Source organism: Stylophora pistillata, chromosome 6 (assembly GCF_964205215.1).
Source record: "Stylophora pistillata chromosome 6, jaStyPist1.2, whole genome shotgun sequence".
In the NCBI taxonomy this organism is placed as follows: Eukaryota; Metazoa; Cnidaria; class Anthozoa; order Scleractinia; family Pocilloporidae; genus Stylophora; species Stylophora pistillata.
This window is the reverse complement of record NC_142524.1, coordinates 7,262,075-7,286,546: the sequence shown is the minus strand read 5'-3', so window position 1 is coordinate 7,286,546 and position 24,472 is coordinate 7,262,075. Positions and strand designations below refer to the sequence as shown.

Here is a 24,472-nt window from a genome sequence, read left to right as displayed (position 1 = left end):
TAAACATGAGTACTTTTGTGAATTGCTTTAATTCTCTAATTAGGTCTCTCGATACAAACTTTACTGCAAGCTCAACGCTAATTATTCTCCACACAAACTTTGCATTCCTCATTTAAACGCTTTCCGGTTAGCTCAATGGATAGAGCGCTGGACTGCTGTGCGGGAGGTCGAGGGTTCAAGCCCCGGCCGGACCAACACTCAAGGTCTTAAAATAATTGAGAAGAATATGCTACCTCTCTATAACATCAAGAAATGGTTAGATATTCTAGTCTTCTCGGATAGGGACGAATAAATGGAGGTCCCGTCTCCTACAGGGTTAGGGTTAGGGTACGTTAATTTCCCACGCACGAGGTTACTGTATGATGGATGTCCTCCCCTGGGGTGGGATGGGTGGGATTTATTGGGTGGACTACTCGCATGTTCCTCATGTGTTCCGTTCTAGTTCTACCCTACTGCGATAATGCAGTGAAAATGGTTAGAAAATCCTCGCTTATTCGGCTTGAACACACGTGTACAAAACTATTTTCAGCCTGCAATCAATGCTAAGTAAATATTAACAGCGTCACACCCTTATTACGTAATCATGTTCTCGACAGTACTGTAAACCCTATCAAGATAAGTAGTAGTCATCATACCCTAGTTATCCGCACGGTAGGTGCGTCCAACTGATATCCCGAGAATTCGTACGCGATGTTGTAGGCGACTAATGTGAAATTAAACACTGGTCCTGTCCACGTGACATTTACAGAGTATCTGCTGGTACCCAGCTCGCGCACAAACTCTCCGAGCTTTAGGTTTTTGATCGCGGTGTCGCGATCACTAGGAACTACAAGAATTTAAAAACACTATTATTGGGTGGAATAATTCTAAAGTTATCATTACTAATCGCCGCTACCACCAGTGCCTTTGTTTGGAAGCTTAACATATCAACTCCGCCAATCGTGATAAATCGTGATGATGGCGGGTTATTACCTGACGCCTATTTACACCTCGTTAGAAAAAAACGGCAGCTGATTCGTGAGCACATAAAAGGGCCTGTTGTTCAGTGCAACGATCAGATCCCCCCTAATAAAGGCAATAGACAGGAGTGTCGTAACGCTGGGTCGATGACTTGTAATTTCGGTTACATTCATTAAATCCTTAAACCAGAGTAGCATCAAACCGTGTCTGATTGTCCACCTGGTTGCTGTGTGAAATTAAATATAACTATTATGTATTTTGTTTTCACGGATTGTTACTTAAAGAGGACCTAACTGGATCATGATATGAGCTATTTTCGAAATCCTGCAAAATCCCGGTAAACTTGTAGTCGACCACAGCACATCAATTCAGTAAAGCAAATTTGAAAATCAGATCCGTAGGGAAGGGTAATCACAAATCCAAAGGGAAAGCCTGATAGTCATGTCCTTGCACAATCAGTCTTTATTCGAGTGCCACGCTCCTAACAAAAGTTTCATATAAATTTTGACTAATTTCCTATCACCAATGACCTATCCACTTATCTAGACTTTTCCTTTTTATCCTCACCAGGCGCTGTGATGTTTTGAAACACTTGCACTCCTTTGATCCAGTCGTGTAAGTAATGCGGCGTTACCTAAAGAGAAGTTTAGATAGGATAACTGCTGTATGGATCGTTTAACCCTGAAATTGGAATTGTCTTTGAGAGGCATGTCAAATTTTTAACCCCCTCCCATCAAAAATACCTGGTTTCATCCCCGATAAATAGTCAAATTCACTTACCCAATATCTGACCAGTGTACCATGCAGTATTCCAGAAATGTTAAAGTATGTATGATTACTCTGAGAAACAAACATGCACAGTATAAATATTAGGATAATTAACAATTAATCCACGAGTGTGCTATGGATATGAGATGATAGATAGCCAACGAGGCGCGTAGCGCCGAGTTGGCTATAATCATCTCATAGTTGTTTTACTTAAAACGTTAAATTAAGTTATTAAATTTTATTACATTTTTTAGCTCCCTTTGAGTTTTCAGCTAACGCGTACGCTTACCATATTTGCAGATCATGGTATATTGGCTCATATACCATAATCAGGGCTAAGCCAAACAATAATTATAACATAACCAAAGTAAAGCGCGCGCTCTGATTGGTCAATTTAGCGTCCCCCATTTGCCCATGGGTGTACGCTGCTGACGTGAGCAAATGCAAAGACTATTTTTCCGCGCGCGCTTGTTTTTTCTGGTCACGTAAGATTTGTTAAATAAAAGGGAACTCTTTAGCTACAATGTATCAATGTTATGTTATAAAACAAATGGTAAACACCACACCGTACACTATTGAGTTATGGATGCACTTGGGAGGTTTGCTAAGCACTCAAGAAGCTAGAGTCGCTCTCGGCTATCGCCTCGAGCGACTCTTACGCTTCTTTCGTGCTTAGCAACCTCCCGCGTGCATCCATAACTCAATAGTGTACGCTGTGGTGTTTACCATTTGTTAAGTCTTGAATTTCATTATCCAATGATCTAGTTTTTAATAATGGCAAATATATTAACAAATTAAAGTTAAAGATTATATTCTTCTCACTTATAGAATCACGAGAATAGAGGTTAAGCTCAGGAAAACTCTAACCCCATGGTTTTCAATCATTTGGCCAATCATTTTTTATTCAAAAAAGTTGGAGTTTTTCAGGTTATTAAACACAATAATGATAAAAACAATAACAACAATAATCATAACAACAAGAGATTATAAACTGTTTACAATCTCTTGATAATAATCAATACTTGCATACAAAAACATTTTATGTTGTGGTCTAACTTATGACAGTGTAAGAGTGTGTTTGCAAGGACTTCAACACCAATGTTGTCAATCTTTTGATGGTATTCAATGATCTTTCGTATAAATGATTCCTTCTTTCCTTTCTTTATAACCTAGTTTTCCATATTAACAGTCAGTATTATGGTACCAATATTAGTAAATATTAGTCAAATATTAGGCCAATATTAGTCTTCATGTTCTCAATCTACAGTTTCTTACCCTCAGTTCTTCGGTGCCATCTTTGCTGTCGACCTTGTAACTAAATTTGTAAACAAGCGAACTGTAGTTAAAAATTGGCTTCTCCCATGAAATAAGAACACTGAAATTGCTACCGTCTGAAGACTTGATGAACTGACCAGCGGTCAAATGGGTTACTTTTACTTTGTTTGGATCAACACCTAATAAATTGGCAAAGAGTAAAGATAAGATATTGTTATTGCCATTTATTTCACAATGTTAGGTCGAGCCATGCTTCGTCGATAGGAAACGACTGCTATCGATCAATAAGAAATTTAGAAATTAACTGGACAGTATCCATAACTATTGCATTTTTACAATTAAAAGCATATCACTTTACGGAACATGGAATCCATTTGATTAAAAAAAAAAGGAAAAATAAAACAATTTTTTTTTTTAACCTTAATATATAACTATTGCATTTTTAAAGGGATTCCATAGTCTACAGACTACAGACTATGGAATCCGTTTAAGTTTAAAAAAATACATATTTTTTTAACTGGCAATGTTTTGAAGTTATAAGTCATTTTAAATAATGATCGACGGGTTTTTATTTGACAATGTCAAATACTTCCCACAGCGTTGGCACTTCTTAACGAAAAAATCCACTCTCAACTCATTTTAATAAAAGTAGTATTGAAAACAATGTCACCACATTCGGACTTCAGTAAACACTACTTAGTTGTTACTTTTTTCTTATTAAGGCTGGTATGTCAAAAACTTGAAATTAATTTGAAATGCCCATAAGATATGGACTGACTCTATAGATGCCATTCTCATCAAGTCTAACTCAAGTTGTTGAATCCACGGTCCATGAAAATATTTTTATATACTTTCTTCATAATGTTTCTTGCGATAACTTCTAAATTTCTTTTATAAATCAGTAGCTGGATTTTATCGGAATCCAATAACTGAAAGGTTAAACATGGAATTGATTTGGAAGAAGAGGTCAGCTAATTGTCAATTTGATCGACACCTGTCTGTCACTAAAAAGCGGTATTCCTTTTTAGTACATGCTCTCTGAAAATCGCACGAAAAAGAAGTGGCCTTTATTGAAGGTTGAGCACAGGTAAGATTGAAGGAAGGGGTCAATTTATCTCTGACTCTTCTTTAAAATATCTTGGCCTCGTGCTTTTTAAAAGATATTGCAAAAAAAATTAACAAAAGTGACCTTCTTTGTGGAATGCGTCGCTCGCTTAAGTCTTCATAAGATGTAACGGTACGTAATATCAATCGGTTCGTAAAAACTGTCTTTGAAGCGACCGTTTTAGTGATTATGCTATATTAAAGAGGAGAAATAGCAAGAGATTGGAACCACGCAAAGAGTAGAGATTATAAAAAAAGAACATTCAAATTAAATCGAAATTTGTGACTTTGAAGCGGCACACGAAGCCAAATGAATTCACCTCGGAAAAAGTTATTTTGTGATAGTCGATTTATCCTCTGGCTAGCTCGCGATGATATGAAACATAATTATTCCCTAGCAAAACTTATAACTGATCGGTTGTTTTTCTTATTTAAACAGAAACTAAGATCGTCACAGGTAATTAGGTGATAAGTGGGTTTTTAACAAAGATGCGATCGTTTACTGACTTATGTGATCATTTTTGCACAATTTCCTTTATTTGATTTAACTCTTTCAATCAATTTCAACATGTTTTAAATCTGTCTAATCAAGCGACCACATCAATATTTAGCATCATTAGAATGCTTCATTCATTGGTCGACTGTTCTGGAGAAGTTACAATCTCGTTCTCTTCGCAACATTTTCCCGGGCTGTAGCAGGCTGCAAAGTAAAAAATAATTATCCACTATCTGAGAGTGGATTTTCGCAGCAAAAATAGGTTTCTGCAGAAGAAAAATCTCGAGAGATAAAATGCAGATATATATTGTCCCCCTTGGGTCAAATGAAAACCTTCGCTTGCCAATTGCAAGGGTAAATTAAGTTATCCGCTCCGTTCTACTTCCGATCTAAAAATCAAACAAGATGTTAAAAAAATGCAGATGACGGATATTTGGCAGAATTTCCAAAGACCTGGTCAGTGATTATCAAAGATTCAAAATTAAGTTAAACTACATCAAACTGCAGTGACGTTGTCATAAGAAAACGCAAAAAAAAAAAAAAAAAAAAAGGAAAAATAAAACAAATAGTAATTCATTAGCACAGAAAGCTATCCCTTGGAAGCATGCCCGGCACCTGAACAATTTTCTCTGAATTAATGTTCCATCGAAGACGTCTCGAAAATATCAGGTTTTCTTTAGAGATTTTAAGTGATTCCAAAAATTAAAAAAAAAATTTTTTATAAACTACAGCCGTGTACTGATGCTATATGCTAGTTGGGTGTATGTCGTTATTGCATGAGAAGTAGATTTTCACAATACTGCTTTTACTTTATTATTTCTAACTTAAATTATTTCATTTTTCATCACTAACCCGGAGTTGTAAATAATGCTTCGCTAAATTCTGACCCAGGCTTTCTGTCTTGAAAAAAGGAGTAGACCTGAGGAAAATGGTAATGGAAATTAATCAATTAGTTTTATCTTGAAATACAAACCGTTGTAGAAGTAACTTCAATCAAATCATCGGGGATGACCAGAAAAAGCCTAAAACCATTTGTTTGTACAACACGTTTGATGCGATCAGACTGCTTATTACTTAGGTATATACCATGTTTAAAGTTTGTAAGGAAAATTTTAGTAAAATCGACAAGTACTAAGCCAAAGTCAAACTCTACGATTCTGGCTTAAAACTTTAACGCGCAAAAATACAGGAATACACAGTTTATGGTCTTTATGACGATTGAAGGCAAAAGATATTCACTGGCTTTGCTTCGAAAATTGGTTGTGGCAGGGTAAGTCTTCCTGACATTCCTTACCTACTGATAATACTTTCGCAGCAACAAAAACTTTTCCCAGCAGAATTTCCACTCACCTTAATTTTGTAGGTCATCCCTGGCAAAAGATCACTTATTGACGCACTGTTTGATTTCTACATTTAAAAAAATTATTTAAATGTTTCATTTACTTATGTTGAAGAACTCAGTCATTTAAATTAGTTAGTTTATGGATTCCTGCGCCTTTTATAGTTGATTTGGTTGTTACTAGAGTAATTTGCGATTAAGTGTTTTGAAAAATTAAATCCAAAGTATTCACAAAAACCAATCGAAGGAAAGGAGAAAATGAGAACCAAAGTAAAAAAAAAAGTCTTAAGGGCGGGAAAAAAGGCAGGGAAAAAAGGCAGGGAAAAAAGGCGGGAAAAAAGGGGGGAAAAAAGCGGGAAAAAAGGCGGGAAAACGCTGGTGACCAAGTCGTGGTTGGTTTCAGTTTAATAGAGATTAGCTCGAGTTTTCTGGAACAATCACAAAGCGAAGTAAAGCAAAACAAATTTTCCAGATTACTTTCGACATACAATTCAGAATTTTCAAATAATCAACAAATGAAAAACTTACAACTGAGTCCAGAACCTTATACATGAAAACCGAATGTTGACTTTGCACGAACCATGTAACCCTGTAATCAGTTACGTTCTTATATGGGTAAACCGGAGGGTCCCAGGTAAACAACGCAAAAAATCTGTAGTCCTGTGCAGGTGTCATAGGTTCTGCAAGACGAATGTTGGTGGCCATCCTATCCGCCATTGGTGCCTCTGGAGGGTCAACTGTGGAGGGTTTATGGAAAACAAAAACCTAAGTAATAAGATAGCATAGATATACATCTCTTCTATCTGCATCTTTCAAATAACCTTTTTGGTATAATGCGTGATGATACGAGGAACACTTAAATTGATCTCCACAAATTTGCAGAGCAGATTTTTCACAGCCAATATTTTCGGTCGATCACAATCAGTGTATTTTCATGACGATAGGCGAGGAGAATACAACACCAACTTTCTATCACTGCCTATAGAAATCAAGGAAAATGTTTACTACTCTTCATTGATTAACAAACAGTTCGAAAAGCAGCGATTTTGGAAGAATAACTTGGTAACCTGAGGTCCCAAAAGAAACCAAACGATTCCCATCGACTGCTGCACTGTAGATCGCGCTGGGAAAAATCAGAGTAAGACTTACTTATGCCATAAAAAATGAACGGCTCGTTTGCGAGCGGGTTCAAAATGGTGGCATTGGTACATTTCAAGACAGTTTTGAAAAAATTATGAGTCATTAATTTGACGAGAAAACTCACATTTGTAGCAGTAGTCTTTAGGAAAACTTGTGATGTTTTGACAACCTGTAAATGACGTCAGATATTTATTACAATTCCATTTAACTTATTTCTGGTTATATTTCAGATGATATATGCAATTAATTTACCTGGATAAGTGTATTTTAAAGTTGTTGGAACGCTCACACTGCAGCCAATGATGGTATAGACCTTCAAAAAAGGACAATGATCAAAGTTGAAGATTAAATATGAAAACTTTTGAACTGAAAACAACCGTAGCTTTGTAATGAAATAATGTCTATCTTCCTGTCAAAAAGATGATAAGGACTAACGAAGATGGCTTCAACAGTTGAGAAGGTATGTGTTGGGGTCAATACTTCATTTCATCTTTGTGTAAAGATCATTACTTAATCTGTGCTTTGCAATAACTCTACGACACATAGCTCTGTGAATCAGTACAATAAACCTTGTTTTTTCGAAATCTTACGAGACACTTTCAGAGATGGCTGTCAGTGTCTGAAAACAAGTGTGGATTATCTAAACTTTCTTAAAGTCCTTTCAAAACATACCTTAGCAACACCCATTTACTGTTTTCGCCGACTGACTAAAATCACGTACACGGTGAGTATGAAATATCGGGTGATAAAATTGAATTTATAGCGCGATTAATTCTTAATCATCGTGCGATAAATTCTTAATTATCGTGCGATAAATTCTTAATTGTCGCGCGATAAAGTCTAAATTGCCGCGCGATAAAATAAAATGGGCCACTGTAGTAAAAGAACAACATTAAATCAATCTGTGACATGCTTGACAAAAAGAATACTTAAAGAGAAATTGCACATCATCGCATTTCTATTTTTCTAATCTGAACGAGACTCGTCGCACTCGGGAAATGTGATTCGTGGAATTCCACAAAATGAACGTCTTTGTCTCGAGTAACGCACTCTGTAAGTCTCAGTGACGTTACAGAGTGCATTCCTTCTTACCTCCAGAATGTGGGTACATTTCCTTATTTCTTCATACAAGGACATATTATATCGCGTCTGAGGATGTGAAAAATGGATATCAAAGGGCTCAATTTTAAGTTTAATACGTCTCTCAAAGATTAAGACCAATATCATAGGTCTTATAATTACAATCATCATTATTACTATAATATTTGCATATTAATTTTCATCATTATTACAAAAAATATTAGGCGAGAAATTTCGGGTTTAAATTTGGAAAAAAATTCTGTTAAAATTGGTAAGGTATTTGTATGTTCTTTATCCAAACACATTCAACAGTCTGTTGATATTTTTAACGTCAATTCGACCCCAAAATTATTAGTTCTACTTTTACATCATCTCAGTTTGGAAATTAGCACAATAGAAGGTAGTAAATTCTGTTTCCATAGTATGAAGCGACTAGGAGTATTATTCTCCCCCCCCCCCCCCCCTCAGATGGAATGCCTCTAACATTTCACCAGGCTTCTCTGACAATTTACCAGTCCCATTTATACTCCCGGGTGGAGGGGAGGCATGGTGAGAGTAAAGTGTTTTGCACAAAAACCGCACAGCACAATGATCCGGCCAGGTCTCGAACCCAGACTTCTAGACCCGTGCCCAGTGCTCTAATCATTAGACCACCCCGTAACCCATAGTTCATCGTTATCAAGGGAAATACGTTTCTTACGAGAGACCATGAGCTTGCTATGAGTTCACATTCCCTTGATTTCACCTGAATCACTTGAGCTTCTCTGATCGATTATCACTGAAGGAGTTCGCTTGTTATATTATGAGTATCCTTTCAAGAAATACACTTTTTTGCAAATACTCCACGTTAATTCTAACATGCCGTTGGCTGTTTCATAAACTTACCCCGTCAGTTTCTCCATTCCTAAAAAGGACGTGGACGGTGCACTGAGAATCCTGATTCCAACGCAAGGCATAGTTTGAAACGATTTTTTCCTGTCCTGAATAGGAAATCCAAAAACCGTTTCTATTAGCAAGCCTATTTTTTGGCCCTTTATTACCTAAAAAAAAATGCTATACATTTGTATTTTTCGTAAATTTAAAGCCAATGTTTTGCATTCTCAAGTAAGAAAGGGTTGTATATATGAAGGAAATTAAATTTCTGACAACGAGGCGATCGATGTTAGAGAAGACTGCATCGATCGAGAACAGAACTCTTTGATTAGAAAGAGCTTCCAGAATGAATTTATATTATAAAATTTGATCCAGAGTGGAAAATAGGAGGTCTTTAAAACTAAAAGAAACAATTACTCTATTCATTGTTAAAAAACAACAGATTTCTAAAGTGTGCCATGTAGCCGTGCTTCAGCCCACGGAACTCCAATTCAGAACTCGAATGTTTCAAGGTTCTTTTCAGTAAAAAAAAGTCATTTTAATCGGCTTAGTATTTCTCCTACATTTAAAAAGTGGCTGATTATATCAATTTCGAATTAAATCATGCATTCCACAACCTTTAGGCGCTATCCAAGAAGATGTCATCTGCAATCTATTTCCATCATGGTCAGCATCGTACCACAAGCTATCCAGAGTCACGTTTGTTACTGGATCTGGCTTTGGGAAGGCTGATGCGAATAAAGAGAGGGACTTCATATAGCTAAGTGAATGCTTTTCCATAATGGAACGCTTTTAATTGAGTATCAGGCAATCTCTAGAAAAACGGTAAATATATCTTATTTAGAGGAGGGAGGTCCGTATGAGAAAAAAACCACACAGTTTTTTCTCACACGTAACAACCGAAGCCAGTAAATAACCATTTTTTTTTTTTGTCTTTTTGCCGGTTTATTATTTTCTGCTTTGCAGCGTATGGTGCAGAAAAAGATTCTGCACCATGGTTGGTATTTTAGAAAAAAATCTTGTTTGGTTTCGAGCACGCGACTTGCCAATTAGATTCGAGGATTTTAGATTCCGGCTTACTGAGAGGCTTTAGAAAAACACGATTAAGGAAACCAATCAGCAAAGGATGGGACAAGTTCACTTACCTGATGAAATTGCGATATATTCTTTTTAAATTCAAACATTGACAAATTAAAACGGTAGTATCTTGTATTTTGCGTTACCCATTGATTGGTTTTAATGATGCAGCGGGAAGGCGAGCGATGTTCTTTGAATTTCAACCAACACATTTGTTTTAACTTACCGATGCTTCTTGATTGAGGTCCGTAGCTTAATGAGGAGTTTTCTGTCAGAACAAAAAGTCTGAACTGGAAATGAATGTCCTTCAACTCCGCGCGCTGGGTTATACTTGGAGTAAATATACAAGGGTCAAATTTGAGTATAACCTTTGACTCTAAGATGACCTAGAAAATGAAAATAAAAAATAGCAATACAAAGTCTAAAAATGAAGTTTTGACGAAAGGAATGACAGATAACAGAAACTTTGAGGGCAATAAAGACGCTTGAATCATAAATCTTAGCGGAAAAACGCAGTTTGTAAGTTACAGAACTTAAACTTATTTTGTAAAAGGTAAATAACCGGTAGTGTCTGTAGCGCTAAGCGCATTTCAATGAGAATGATCATGACTTTCGCAAATCGAAATGATATTACCTGGTTCGGATAGTACGGAGACAATCTGGCTAGCTCACCATCAAAAGCTATTTCAACTAGGTAAACAGCAGTTCCACTCGTGTTGAGGATACGTGGCCATTGCAAAGTGAGTGATGTGAAATTCAGTATTGTCACATTCATTGGCTCTGGAACTTGTAGTACAGACCCATCGCCATTAGATAAGGACGGCAACTTCTTCAGCCATGTCAAGAACCCACAGCTATTTAAACAGCTACTAACATTGTTCTGAAATTAAAAATATTTATATGAGATGAAACCGTTTGGGAAAAAGTTAAAGGTGCGCAATGTAACAAAAGGAGTAAAAGAGCCTTAGTGGTAGTTACATGAGTTTATGGTGTTTCTTTAAGAGTCTGCCTCAGGGGAAATGTATAAAATGCTGAGAGCTGTTAACGGAGTTTGATGCACGAAGGCTTCGAAAGAGCGCTTTAATTCAAGTGCGCAGCACACAATTTTGCAATGAGATACCGCTAGCCTCAAACACTAAAAACTAAATAATCATCCTAGATAGGTTACTGATCTAATACAGGTTCCTCCTCCACCTCTCTCGGCATCTTCTCGATTTCTCTGAAACTTGGCAAGGACCCATTCATGCTTCCGTTTCAGTAAAAAGAGATACTATTAGCAAGTAACAGTAATCGCGCCAGACTCTCTCGGTCCTAGAGCTCTATTATCTAACTAATTCAAGAATCATTAACCAGTTACTTTGAAGGGCTCATATTCCTTCCTCGCTCCCGGTTGTGTATTTCATTTTTGTCAAGGTGCGAATCAGTTTTATTTTGGTGTTCAACAAACAAGAAATGTTAGAAATATAATAAACACTTATAAATGGAATGGAAATGAGAATGCTACTTACACAGCTTGCCTTGCACGAGTTCTCGTCTGGAAATGTCGTTTTCGTGTCACAAGATACAAAACACTAAAAGTAAAATCATCATGGATTTTAAAATGAAAGAGAAAGTTTAAAAAAATATCTCTTCATGCGCCTGGTACATTGAAGTAGATTGATCAACTGAGAAATGAAAATTCGGCCAGAGCCAAAGGTTTGAGAGAATCTATTTTTCCCTGGCCTGTTTTTATTTTGGTTTGGCTCTTTTACTTGATATTGGTCAGAAATAAATCCTTGTCCCTTTACAACACACTCGCAGCGACTCGGGCGAGCTGTCTCCGTGTAATCATCCGATTTCCCACTACTTTGTGTGTTTTATTCGATGCCATCGTTACGAAAATTTTGTGAATGGACGAGGTTTAAGATGACTGTGGTGTTTTAAATAATAAGATAACCTACCTCTTTACAGGCTTTTGTTTGGCAAGAACTCTCTGTTTCATTCTTAACTCCATTCTGGTAAAATTTTAAAATATTTTCGGTGTTAAATGTTTCCTGATTATTTAGACAAGTGTATATCATGTCTTCTTCAACTCAAATCCTCAAGTTCATTTCGACTATCACAGTACAAATGTTAATTAATTTCATTAATAGGTATGTCAAGGTAGGAGATCCTAGACAAAGCAATCATTGACAGTAATTCTGTTTGCATTGAATACATCTGCCCTGTACATTGTGACAGTGTTCAATACAATCCACTACAATTGATAACCCATCTCCACAGTTTGACCAGGTCATTACATGTATGTAATCCTTTTATCTTATCATAAATCAAAGCAAACATTACAATGTTATGACAGATCATCCACAACATTAGCTAGTTTCAAAAACCGCATACGTAAGCGTGACCTAAGCTCGCTATTAGATGATGGCTGCAGGGGCTGTGCTCTATGTACTTCTTAATTCATTTCTTTTTTTTTTTTTTTTTTTTTCATATATGATACGACTTAATTTTATTCTTAAGTAGGTAATATTCTTTGTAAACAATTTTTATCCATTTTATTTGTGTCCCCACATTAGTATGGGATATCTCCCAAACTAGATTCTGTGACACGTTAATAAAGTTTCTATCTCTCCATCTATCATACCAACACATTGTTTTCCAGCATTTCCAGCAATGTCATTACACAGATTCAGTGTAGCACAATAATCTCTGTTGCTCGCATTCTTATACACACCTGATAATGTATTACAGCTATACAAAGATGGATATTTGCTCAAAGACTCCCTACAACTCGACGATTTTCGGTGCAGTGTTGACCGTGTAGAATGCCATTTTTTTTTAATCTTTGTTACAAACTTGATGCTGTCATTATTGCTTCTTATTCTAAGTCTGCATTTGATGTGGCGTTACTTGATGGGCCCATATTGCCCGCTCGGGATCATGCTCTAACTCTAATTTTAAAAATTTGGTTTCAATCAAATCCAAACTGAAATATTTAAGAGCTCGGGGATTGCATTCAAATTCTACCCTCTGCTCAACTCACGCAAATAAATATACTCAAAAATATTTTGCATATATCCTGTGTCAGTTATCTGATTCATCGGAGGGCTGATATACACCCCATGATGATAGTCACTCATTCTTTTTCGCAGTGATTTGGTTTTCCAAGTTAACCATTTATATAGAAATGTAAACACGAAGAGAAAGGAAAGAACAAAATACAGGAATAAAGGATTTCAAAAAGTGGACAAAATTAAAAAGGTTGCGAGTGACAAACTTGAAAAGTGTACTCTAAATTCTACTGGGTGCACAAGCGAGCATGAGCCCGGCTTACAGATCCGAAAGTCTTAATTGGCTATGGGTTATTGCTTTTCCTGCGTCATCTGAGAGCTCTTTGACGCAGATCTCGACTCAACATTGCACAGTTCTCCGTACACAAGATATAAAAGGGTTGAAACGAGTAAAAGCGAATAATCCTTTGTTGATGCACAAATATCACTGGAACATGAAAACTACAGATCTAGAATGATTTGTTTTTTGAGTGTGTTCCCCAAAATGTGAATGATAAACTTTTGTTGAAAGAAAAGGGGAGCCTTTTTTAGTGTTCGAAGATTAAAGCTATGATTGATAAGATTCTTTTCCAGAAAAATAAATTGTCCGTCTCAGCGCTATTCGTTAAACGTCCTAAAGTGTGCTGTACGCAAAGTTTGTATTCTTATTTGATTTTTTTTTTTTTTTTTCGGGCGAAAACTCAATTGTCTTGCCTTGGACTAGCAAGAACTAGGTTTGATTTTGATTTGTTAGCTTCAAATCAACTTTTTTAAATATATTTTTCTGATCATTAATATCGTTTTGTTACTATTGCGTAAATTTCTTAAGGCGCAGAAATAATTTGATATTAGTCGATAGTCTATTTGAATCAATCATCATTGAACGTTTTAAAGGCATAAGCATGGCAATTTTTTGTTAAACTAAAATGTAAAGTTAACGTATAGATTAGAACTGACTTATGTAGGGTCAATTTGAAGCCGTCGAGTTTTGACCAAATCGAAAATCTCATTTAAAATTTAAGAGAATACTTAGTGCGGTTTCTTCAACGTGAAGTATTTTTGGAAATAGACTTACCCGCGTGAAGCAGTTTGCATAACATCTTGCCCTTCGCAGGATTGAATCGCTAGGGACTCCTTCTCCGTTGTAACAAAGAGAACAAATCCAGAGTAGCAATACCAAACCGTCGGAGATTCGCATCTCGAGCTGCCAAAAGTTTAGTAGCAGCAGAACGCAGCTACGGTATTGCAGCTCTCACTGGAGTTCTGACTCTGTCAACAGAGAGAACAGGTTGAATATTGCGAAAAATATATTGACCATCGATGCTAATTGATATTTCCGTTGGACGGACCTCATTTCCGCTGTTTTGGCTTGAGTGCGTAAAAATCAAGAAGAATATCACCTTTTATCACGGAACCCGCGTGTCTCTACTGTAACGGGACCGAAGCTCTGCGTGACGTCACACTAGTTTGCTGACAAGATTGACGAGAGATAAAATAATAACTACTTATGTGGGATAAATTGGCCTCGATAGTGACGCTTTTATTTTACCCGACATCAAGAACATTGATGTAATAAACATCACGCAATCTCTTAAGCAAAGGTGGGGTTAAATATCGGCAAAGAGCCAAATACGTATAAAAAGTCAACGAAAGCCTGAAGAGAAGGCCGGAGCATGGGAAGGGGGCAGGACAGAACCAAACATCTGAGATCGGATGTTAACACGATGGGAATGAAGGCGAGAGAGACCAGGAGAGAAACTGACCTTGCCTGTAACCTTGGTGCCATTTGATCTGACATTCGATTGGCTTACGTTCTGTGATTGACAACGCTCCTTGCGCTATGCAAGGGCACACCTAAATACTTAATAGCCCATTTGCGAATCACCTTTGGCCTCATTTTCAAAACGAGTCCTCGTGCTAATCCTTTCATATGATAATAAGTTTCCATTCACATGCAAATTAAACTCATTATCACAAGAATGGTTGAGCAAGAGGACTCGTTTTGAAAATAAGGCCAAGGGTATTTTGCAAATGGACTGTTAAGACGGGCCTCGAGAAAATCACTTTATGCTTATGTCATAATGTTGGCCTTTTCAAAAATAAGTAGCAAAAAAAAACCAAATTGATTAAATATGGTTTTACAATCCAAAGCTGATTATATTTTTACCCTAATTTCAAAGTCAATTCGTTTACTTTGCCGCTCGTGGCAATTTTCTTGAGAAACAGGGTGCTCCTTGTTTCAATTTGCCGATAAAGGCCTAAAGTCGATATTGTTTCAAGTAAACGAGAAGAGCGAATGCTTGATAAAATTGTTTCTTCGAGCTCGATATAATTATATTTATGTTTTTAAATTCCAGATCTAGACATTTTGAGTCGGGCCTTCCATCGCACAAACATTTGAGCAACCAAATACTCATTTATCACTCGTGCACATCAATGATGATCTTAGGATTTAAAAAAAAAAAACTTTAAAAAATCTGTTCTAAATCAATATTTTCACTCCTTACGGCTGAAATTTCAACATTGCAAATAGACAAACAATATACGTACTTCAAGTGCCCAGACTTTCTCTTGATGTGCAACTCAGTGTTCTCTGTTATTACCAGAGCGAATAATATTTGATTCATAGTATTCGCATGTAAACTTTAAGCCTTTCATGAGGCGACCCACATTTCAAGTGAAATACACTATTTGAATGAAAATTTGAGGCCATCCATCAAATAACCCGCAAACAATTTTTTTTCCTTTTTGTCCGCGTTTCTCGTGGTAATTCGGTTGTTAGTGGCACCCGACTAGTATCAGGTTTCTCTTTTGTCCTTTTTCCTTGCATTATTTCAAGGATTATTTCTCTACTTGCAAAACCCATGGATGAAATCCGTTTATAGAAATGTTCGGAGGCCTATGCAAAAGCTGGCAACGTGACTTTTATTTCATCGTATACAAGGAAATGATATTCTTGATGAATTCGCAACTGTGAGCGAATTCGAAAAGTAAGCTTGCTGTATTTTGAAGCTTTAATTGAAAGCGAATTCGAACTTGAATTAATGAACATTAATTCTAGGACATGAGGAAGAAACCATACTCAGTTTTGAAATAAGTAGTTAAGCTGGACATATTGTTAACAACCATAGCTTATGAATGCATTATTACTTTTTCGATATCCGAAATTCTCTTCAATAAAAACAGACTCTAACTGACAATGCATTTGAAATTTAGACAATAACAAATAAAATATGAATTTTTTTTCTTTTGAAAACAAAGTGTATTGTGGAGGATTTGCTTTGATTGCATTTACTAAAATCGAATATTCTATTCTCGGCAAGATTTATAGGACTCCTGCGACACCAATATTGCAGTTTTTTTGCCACGATATTTCTTGAAAGTGGAAGACGAGTTAATGTATCTCTATTTCAGACAAAGAGGTCACGAGACCCTCATCGAATTTTTTTGCTCTTGGATCAAATGCCATAGGCTCAATTAGAAATATATGCAGTTGGTTTGATCGCAAAGGAAGGAAGTCTGTCCTTCTTCAAATTGCCTGATTCTTTTTGACAATAAAAGAGAAAAGGAATTTATCGCGAACGAAATGAAATACCTAAGGATAGATATGTAGATTTTGTACAATATTTACTTATTCGATTTTAAATAGCGTTAGATGAAGTTTATTTAAACCCGATAGCCGACAAATATCTGTCAATTATGGAGCAGAGAATGACACAGAACTAGATTGATCTTTCAAAAGATTTAAAGCTAAGAAAGTACATTTTTTCGTAACATAAAAAGATCAAATACACGAGATTGCTTAGTATTCGAAATGTCGGTCTGACCAAACACTCTATACGAATTTAACACATGATACATTCGATGTCACTAGAGTGGGGTTTTCGGAAATACATATCCTTAGACAATAAATGAAACTATACCTGATTCATTACATCCAAGATTTTATTTGGGCGATTCTTTTATGAAAAATACGTGTACGGCCCCAAGTGTAATTTTTATCAAAAGAAATTAGAGAAAATTCTCCGTATCGGGTCGGGCCAGACGCGACGACGATGCGAGCTAAAGAAAGAATAGAAGAATAAGAAACTGTAGCAGTAATATGATAAAGTGCTTATTGACTGAGTTGAGCCGGGTCAAATTGGAAATATTTTGCCGTCTTCTATGACTCAAAAACATTATTAACAATAATTACAAAAGCGTCCTAAACCAGTTATGCTCATGGATGTTAAGAAACAGTGAACCACAATGGAAGATGAAATCATATAATACAAGGAGGAGGTTTATTTAGGTATATCAACAAAGTTGAAGTGGTAAATTGGCCACCGTAACGATTAAAAAAGCTGACGTTTCGGAGCGAATAGAGGAATTGTGGGTTGTGTGTGCTTTTAAAGGCAGAAAATGGAGCTACGTTATTGGTGGGAACATGGCAACGAGAAAAACACGAATAAATTAGTGGACTGAAAAGCGTTTGTTGATACCTGTGGGATTTAGACTGCCGGTTTGAAAGACGAGCTTTTGTTCAAGAGTTTTACGGCTTTCCGTGCTACCTAAGTGTAAGGAAAGACCGCAGATTGCCATATGTTGCTTAGAATGATTAAGTAAATTAAAATGTCTAGCGACTGGTTTCGATGTGTCCTTGTCATTCCTTTCCACGTCTCGAATGTGTTCTCGGAATCGGTCACGTAGTCTTCTGCCTGTTTCGCCGATGTATATCTTTTTGCATTAAGTGCAAGTTATGCAATAGATTACATTGGAGGAGGTGCACGTGAAGTGATCGGTGATCTTAATGGATCGTTTAGGTCCCGATATTTTATCAGTGTTGTGAATTAAAGGACACGTTTTGCATCGTGCACGAGCGCATTTAAAAGTGCCTGGTTGGTCGTTAGTCTGAAAAGAACTTCTGACCAAAACATTGCCTATGCTTTTTTCGCGTTTGAATGAAATGAGCGGAGGCTGCGAAAAGATAGTGCTTGTCTCTGGATGTGGAGGTTTATTTAGATAGACAGATAGATAGATAGATAGATAGATAGATAGATAGATAGATAGATAGATAGATAGTAGATAAATGGGGATCTTTTAAAAAGCTCAGCAGAGCTTGCTAGATCTTCTGCCGTATCTGAAAAGAACTTCTGACAAAAAATTGCCTATGTTTTTGTCGCGTTTGACTGAAATGAGCGGAGGCTGCGAAAAGATAGTGCTTGTCTCTTGTCTCTGGAGGTTTATTTAGATAGACAGATAGAAAGATAGATAGATAGATAGTTAGATAGATTGATAGATAAATGGGGATCTTTTAAACGGCGCAAAAGAGCTTGCTAGATATTCTGCCGTATCTTGTGTATAATTTAGTATGTATTATATGATGTAATGAACTATTGAAGGCCAATAAACAATGATTTGATTTGATAAAAAAAATTGATAGATAGATAAATAGATAGATAAATACATAGTTTATTTATATAGCTTTGCAACCCAAAAGTTGAATTACGTCATATTTACATGGTACAAAAAAGCAAGATAATGCGTGAAATACTTTGCAAAAATACTATCGAACAAGATCCCCGAACGTCACGGTTTCCATCATGATCATTAATGAAATATCACCATTCAATACACGCCAATGAAAGGCTTGCTCTGGGGCCTTAACTCGCCGCAACTTTGGGCAACTTTGGGTGAAAAAAACATTGCGACTTTAGGCGATTTAAGACGACTTAACGTGACTTAAAGCGATGTTATTTGACTGAAAATCAAAGTTAGCAAAAGTCTCTCAATAAACCTCAAAAATATTTACAGAATCCCTTGCAATAAACTCAATAGTCACGATTAGAGTGGGGTGAATGGGATCAAATGGGAAGGATAAAACCCTTATAACATTGCGTAACCATCAGCGACTTAAGGCAACTTAAGGCGATTTAAGGCGACTTAAGGTTCCAGAGTGGGCCTGATGAAGCAACTAAATCACCAAAAACATAACACTCCATGGCTATACGCCAGTACCTTTTATGTATTTTTAAATTACAAGTTCCTAAAATAAAACATGCGTTATGATTCCAAATAAAAATTCTGATATTTCAAGATACCTATATAGTTTAATATATTCTGTTGGTTTTTCCCTCTACAATAGGAGCTATCATTTCGTCCTGATTAAATTAAAATATCTTGCACGAGAAAAGTTTTTGAGGCTCTCCTACCTGGTCTTGGTAAAGATATCCCTATCATATTGTACGTGGAACCTCGCGGCAGCTCAGTGCCTTCAAGTGAAACAAATCGAAATTGAATTATGGTAGCGAAAAATTTAACATCTCAAGAATGGCTAAGTTAAAAAGGCGTTCCTTACAATAGTGATATGGAGCAATATAGGAAGTTATAATTAAATTACAGTTCAGTTCGTGATATGAATTCAAATGCCGCATGTCTGTTAATTTAGAAAATTGTATGACGTGATGTCAAAAGCCTTAGTTAAAAACATAACAATCATCTGTTTATCTTTCATTGGTCGTGACGTGAATTAAATCATTTTGTGCGATAAGACAATGCCATGGATGAAAAAGATGACACCCATGCGATTAATGCAGAATTCAAAGGGGAAAGTTGAACGGCTGCTCCATCGCCATTGCAGGTGCTAGCAGCCAAGATAGTTTTTTGCATAATTGACAGGTATTAACCATCAGGAAGAAAAAATATCTTCCGCTAACAAAGGAAAATTTCTATGATTGTACGATTGTTTTCATCTGTAATCAATTTTTTTATCATATTTTCCCCTTTTCTAAATTTCATCGTCCAAATTTTAGACGCTCCATTTGACGATTACTCATTTTGCTTTTGTTTTCACTTAATCTTTACGAGGATTATGCTCCCACGGGACTTGAATCCATTTTCATCACAAATGTGTAAGCTCTAATTAAAAATGTTTTTTGAAATTTCATTGTTGAAATTTTCAACGCTCTATATGACGAGTACTTATCGTGCTTCCGTTTTCATGCATTACAAGACGTACACTCCCTTAAGACTTGAAGCCATTTCAGCAAAAATGTGTGAGCTCTTAAAGTGCATTTTGAAATTTCGTCGTTGAAATTTTCGATGCTGTATACGAGGATTAATCATCTTGCTTACGTTTTTACGAGGTTTTTACGAGGTTTTTTACTGTCTCCCTTAAGACTTGAAACAGAAATGTGTGAGCTCTGAAATTGCCTTTTTAAAAGCATAAAGCAAGTTTTTTAGAAGAAGCCGCGCACCGCACCGGCTTCCCACATTAGCTAGGAAGGCTGAGATCACCGTTGAACAGGCACGGTATCGAAAATGGAGTGTCTTTTCATTTTTTTTTCCTCCATTAGGACAATGAGGTCATAGAGATCTTCTTTAAAAATTATATTTTCCTTCTTTGAGATCAAAAGCGCCTGCAGTTAGCTCAAAATGAAAAATTTGCCCGGACAAAATACACCATAATTGGGTTGACATTTGAAAGTTGTCAAAATTTCAGAATTCACAGCTGAGAAAATATATTTTTCTTAGATTGAAAGATTACAAATAAACCGTATCAAAAGCACAAGATCGCTTGGTACTCAGAAAGTGATTGCATGTTACAAATATCAGTACGAATCTCGACCTGGCAGTGATTCATTTTTAAAACTAATAACGCGTTTACGCATGATGTCACGAGTATGGTACAATTTGTAATCTTCCCTAAATATATTAAATTGAAGGAGTATGTGAAATGGGACCGGATACCATTAGTACAGCACTTGATTTATTTCTTTTGAGACCATCTGAGGGCATTTCTATGCTAGGGCAATTAAATTAAAATATCAGAAGTAGAGGTTGCAGAATCGTTTTTTATTGTCTATTTCGAGTAGAACAATGTTTTTCAGAATAACTTCAAAAGCTTCCTCTATACCAACCACGTTAATGGATGAGAAAAAAAAAGGAAAAACAGTAATGTGCGTACAGTATGAGATAAGAATACATAGGGACTGCGATACAGTTCTAATTGGACTTTCAAAGCTCACTAATGAGCGAACTACACTGAAAAAATATTGTCGCACAAGATCCACAAACATCACAGTTTTTTGCATATCTTTGTGCCAAAATAATTGATTCAATAAACGATACACTTCGGAAATATACTTCATGATTCTTAATCAAAACTTTTGTAGGATTTATATTCAGTCTTGACAGCATGTTTTCTCTCTTTACCTAAAGGTTTATCTTTTTCATGTTTGTAACAAGAGTATTTCAAAATACGTTGTACATGAAAAAGCTTTGAAGCTCTCTTTCCTTGTCTTGTCGATGCAGAATTGTCGTGTATATTCAAAGAGCAAAAATATCCCTGTTATGTGTGAAGGTTCTGAAGCTAGTTCCTATTAGAGGGATGATTAGTGATGAACTATTTAACAATGAATAACTAGCAAAACAGATTACCAGTTCCTAAAATTGTTATTTGAAGCAGTGTTGGGAGTCATAGCTGTTCGGTTCGTTCGTGATATGAATTCAAATTTTGAGTGCTACAATATCTGATCGATCATAACGTGGGCTGCTGTGTAAAATTGAAGAACTTCTGCTGACAATCTGACGAGAAGCCTTTTTTATATAAAGTTCAAAAGGGGGTACTCTGAAAATTTCCGGGTATCCGCCATGGAAAAAGTAGGTCTTGAAATTAACATAGCCTACATTATTTGTAACTGAAAGGTTTGCAGCTCATATCAGAATAATTCCACACTTTTTTAACTAACCTGAGAGCAAATGCTTAGTAACTAGAAGAAAAATTACTCGTCAAAAATTATTATTGAAAAAGATTATTTCAATCAATAACACCGACAGATCATATCTCCATCACAATTACAATCAAATATAGTGATTTTCCAGTACAAATTCAAAGTGGAATTCACACATTATTTGATTCGGAAAATCCAACGGTTTTTCTACAGCCATAGCCAGTGCCTTCCGACGAAATTAATTTTCAAGCCTATTTTAAGCGTAAATGAGGGCTTAAAACTACAAGGAAGAAATACAAATGTTAAAAAAAATTAAAGAGAAGTGGTGCTAAAGTTTATGGCTGAAAACAAACCATCTGGTATTTCTTCCTCACCAGTCGTGACAGGGATTAAATTTTCATTGTGCTTCAAAACAGTGTCACCTGTGATTAATATGAAAACATTGGGATCGTTGGTGAGGTTGGCTGATGTAGAAAACTAATGTAGAACTTCTTCTGAAAGGATTTTCAGGAGACTTCTCTTTTTAAATAAACTTCTATGAGGATATTTCTAAAGCTCATCATAGAAACGAATTAGAGCAGCTCAAATTTAATTTTATAATAAAGAATCTACTGATTCGAATCTCGTATCAGCGAGCTCCCACGGAAGCATAGAGTCATTGAAAGTAAAAATCATTTTAAATTGATAGACATAGAGGTTGAAATAGAGTTGCTTCAACTTGACGTGTTGTACTTAAAAGATCAACCCTAGGGCAATGCTCAAGGCATGAAATAAAAGTTAACTCTGCTTTGAATTCAATGCGGAAAATTCAATTTTAATTAGTAGTTTTTCTATAACATTGCAGATGCGGCAGTCGGAAAATTAAACAGCCCAGCATATCCGAGGAAGGAAGATTTACTTTCCGCAATTAGAAGTCAATTTCAACACGGTTTTCGACAAATATGATTGTCTTAATCTGTTTTCACGTTCTTTGCTTTTGTATTTCGGCTTGAAACGTCAGTCTTGATGCACCTTGAGATTGAATACAAAGCCCTTTGTTAAGATATTACTGATGCACGGCAATAAATTCCATATCTGACTCCTTCATTTCCTTTTTTTTATTTTTCTCGAAAAATCATATATATCAATTAGCATTATGTTTGTGCTACAAAGGCCGTATGAAGTGTCATTCCATTCAATTTGTGGGGTTTTTTTGATAATATTTCATCTAACTTCCGGAGAGTTTTGCTCCAATCTGTTTTCATATGGACTTTTAGCAATTAAAAGTACAATCGAGTGGTTTTATAAAATTGCATTTTTAGATGCGTGAAAGCAAGTTGTAGGACGTGCAAACTTCCTCAATCAAAATTTGGATCATTTCTGAGCAATTCTCAGAAATTAAAAGTGATGCAACAAGCCTCAGCTTATCATTGCAGTATCGCCACCTTTGTTTTAATTGTTATTACAAACTGACATCAGGTAATGGAGCCATTAGCTAACACAACTCACTGAGTCTGTCTTCTATAGACTCCCCCAATATTCCTTGTTCACGTAGATCGCTGTCATGAAATGAGCTTACTGTCTGAATCAAGAAAGAGCTCCTTTTGACTGTGAAAAAATCGCGGCAAAATGACGCGATTAAACAAATTGGCATAAGACGCGAAGGTGATGCATTTTTGTATACTTAACAATTATTCCACGAGCGCGCGTTGGATATGGGATGATAGATAGCCAACGAGGCGCGTAGCGCCGAGTTGGCTATAATCATCTCATATCCAACAAGGGCGAGTGGAATAATTGTTTTATTAAAAAAAAAAACGCCCCTAAGATATTAGACAAATCTTCTCGACTTTATTTCGTGAGAAGAGACCGGATGTTACGATGTACAGATATTAGATTATGGTATATTGGCTGATATACTATAATGGCTAAGCCAATAAAAAGTCTTGAATTGCATTATCCAATGATCCAGTTTTTAATAATTTATATTATCTTCTATGATTGCATCTATTCTTGAATATGCGAAAGCCAAAAGTAATAAATTACCTGTTAAAGATTCTGGCATCAGACGCAGAAGTTAGCTTAGTTGACAACAACAACAACAACAGCGTTTATTTAAACATGATAAAAAGTTCAGCAAAAGTTGATGTGGTCGTGTACAAACAATAAGACTAAATTCCTAACTAATTACAAGAAGACTAATTCAAGATTTCTACATATTTACAACAATCTTAATTCTACATAGTACATCATTATAATATACGTGGCTTAAAAATACACTTGAGTGACGTTTTAAAAGCGTCAACGTCTTGAATTGATCTCATTTGATTTTCCAGAGCGTTCCACCGAGTAATTAACTTCATGATGAGCATGATTTCTTGACCATATCGGTGTTAGGTCTAGGTAACTTAAATGTAATTTTCCTCCTGAGGTCGTAACTACTTACATACTTTTCAAAACGACAGTTCATAGGAAATGGTAAAAGATGATAATAAGCCGGCTAAGATTAACAGTCGTTTCTCATACATAATCTCTAAGGTATTCGTTTTACTGTGGCAAGAACCTCCTTGCTTGGCGTACACCAATCCAAGTTAAATATTATTTTCGCCACTCTAACATGTATAGATTCTAAGGTTGA

General features: G+C 36.1%; 1 protein-coding gene across 1 annotated transcript in view; it reads right to left on the bottom strand.

The window, feature by feature from the left end:
- Window positions 1–24,472, bottom strand: part of LOC111337089 (uncharacterized) — a 102,547-nt gene that overhangs the window by 14,072 nt on the left and 64,003 nt on the right. Inside the window, exons 3-19 of the mRNA XM_088762493.1 lie at window positions 14,220–14,413; window positions 12,053–12,106; window positions 11,621–11,683; window positions 10,747–10,992; window positions 10,339–10,498; window positions 9,653–9,763; window positions 9,048–9,142; window positions 8,175–8,231; window positions 7,335–7,395; window positions 7,207–7,251; window positions 6,471–6,679; window positions 5,954–6,010; window positions 5,456–5,522; window positions 3,004–3,182; window positions 1,741–1,800; window positions 1,528–1,594; window positions 636–826 (exon numbers count right to left, since the gene is read on the bottom strand). Coding sequence (XP_088618619.1) covers window positions 636–826; window positions 1,528–1,594; window positions 1,741–1,800; window positions 3,004–3,182; window positions 5,456–5,522; window positions 5,954–6,010; window positions 6,471–6,679; window positions 7,207–7,251; window positions 7,335–7,395; window positions 8,175–8,231; window positions 9,048–9,142; window positions 9,653–9,763; window positions 10,339–10,498; window positions 10,747–10,992; window positions 11,621–11,683; window positions 12,053–12,106; window positions 14,220–14,342 — 1,845 coding nt within the window. The 5' untranslated portion in view covers window positions 14,343–14,413. The remainder of the gene's footprint in view (window positions 1–635; window positions 827–1,527; window positions 1,595–1,740; window positions 1,801–3,003; window positions 3,183–5,455; window positions 5,523–5,953; window positions 6,011–6,470; window positions 6,680–7,206; window positions 7,252–7,334; window positions 7,396–8,174; window positions 8,232–9,047; window positions 9,143–9,652; window positions 9,764–10,338; window positions 10,499–10,746; window positions 10,993–11,620; window positions 11,684–12,052; window positions 12,107–14,219; window positions 14,414–24,472) is intronic.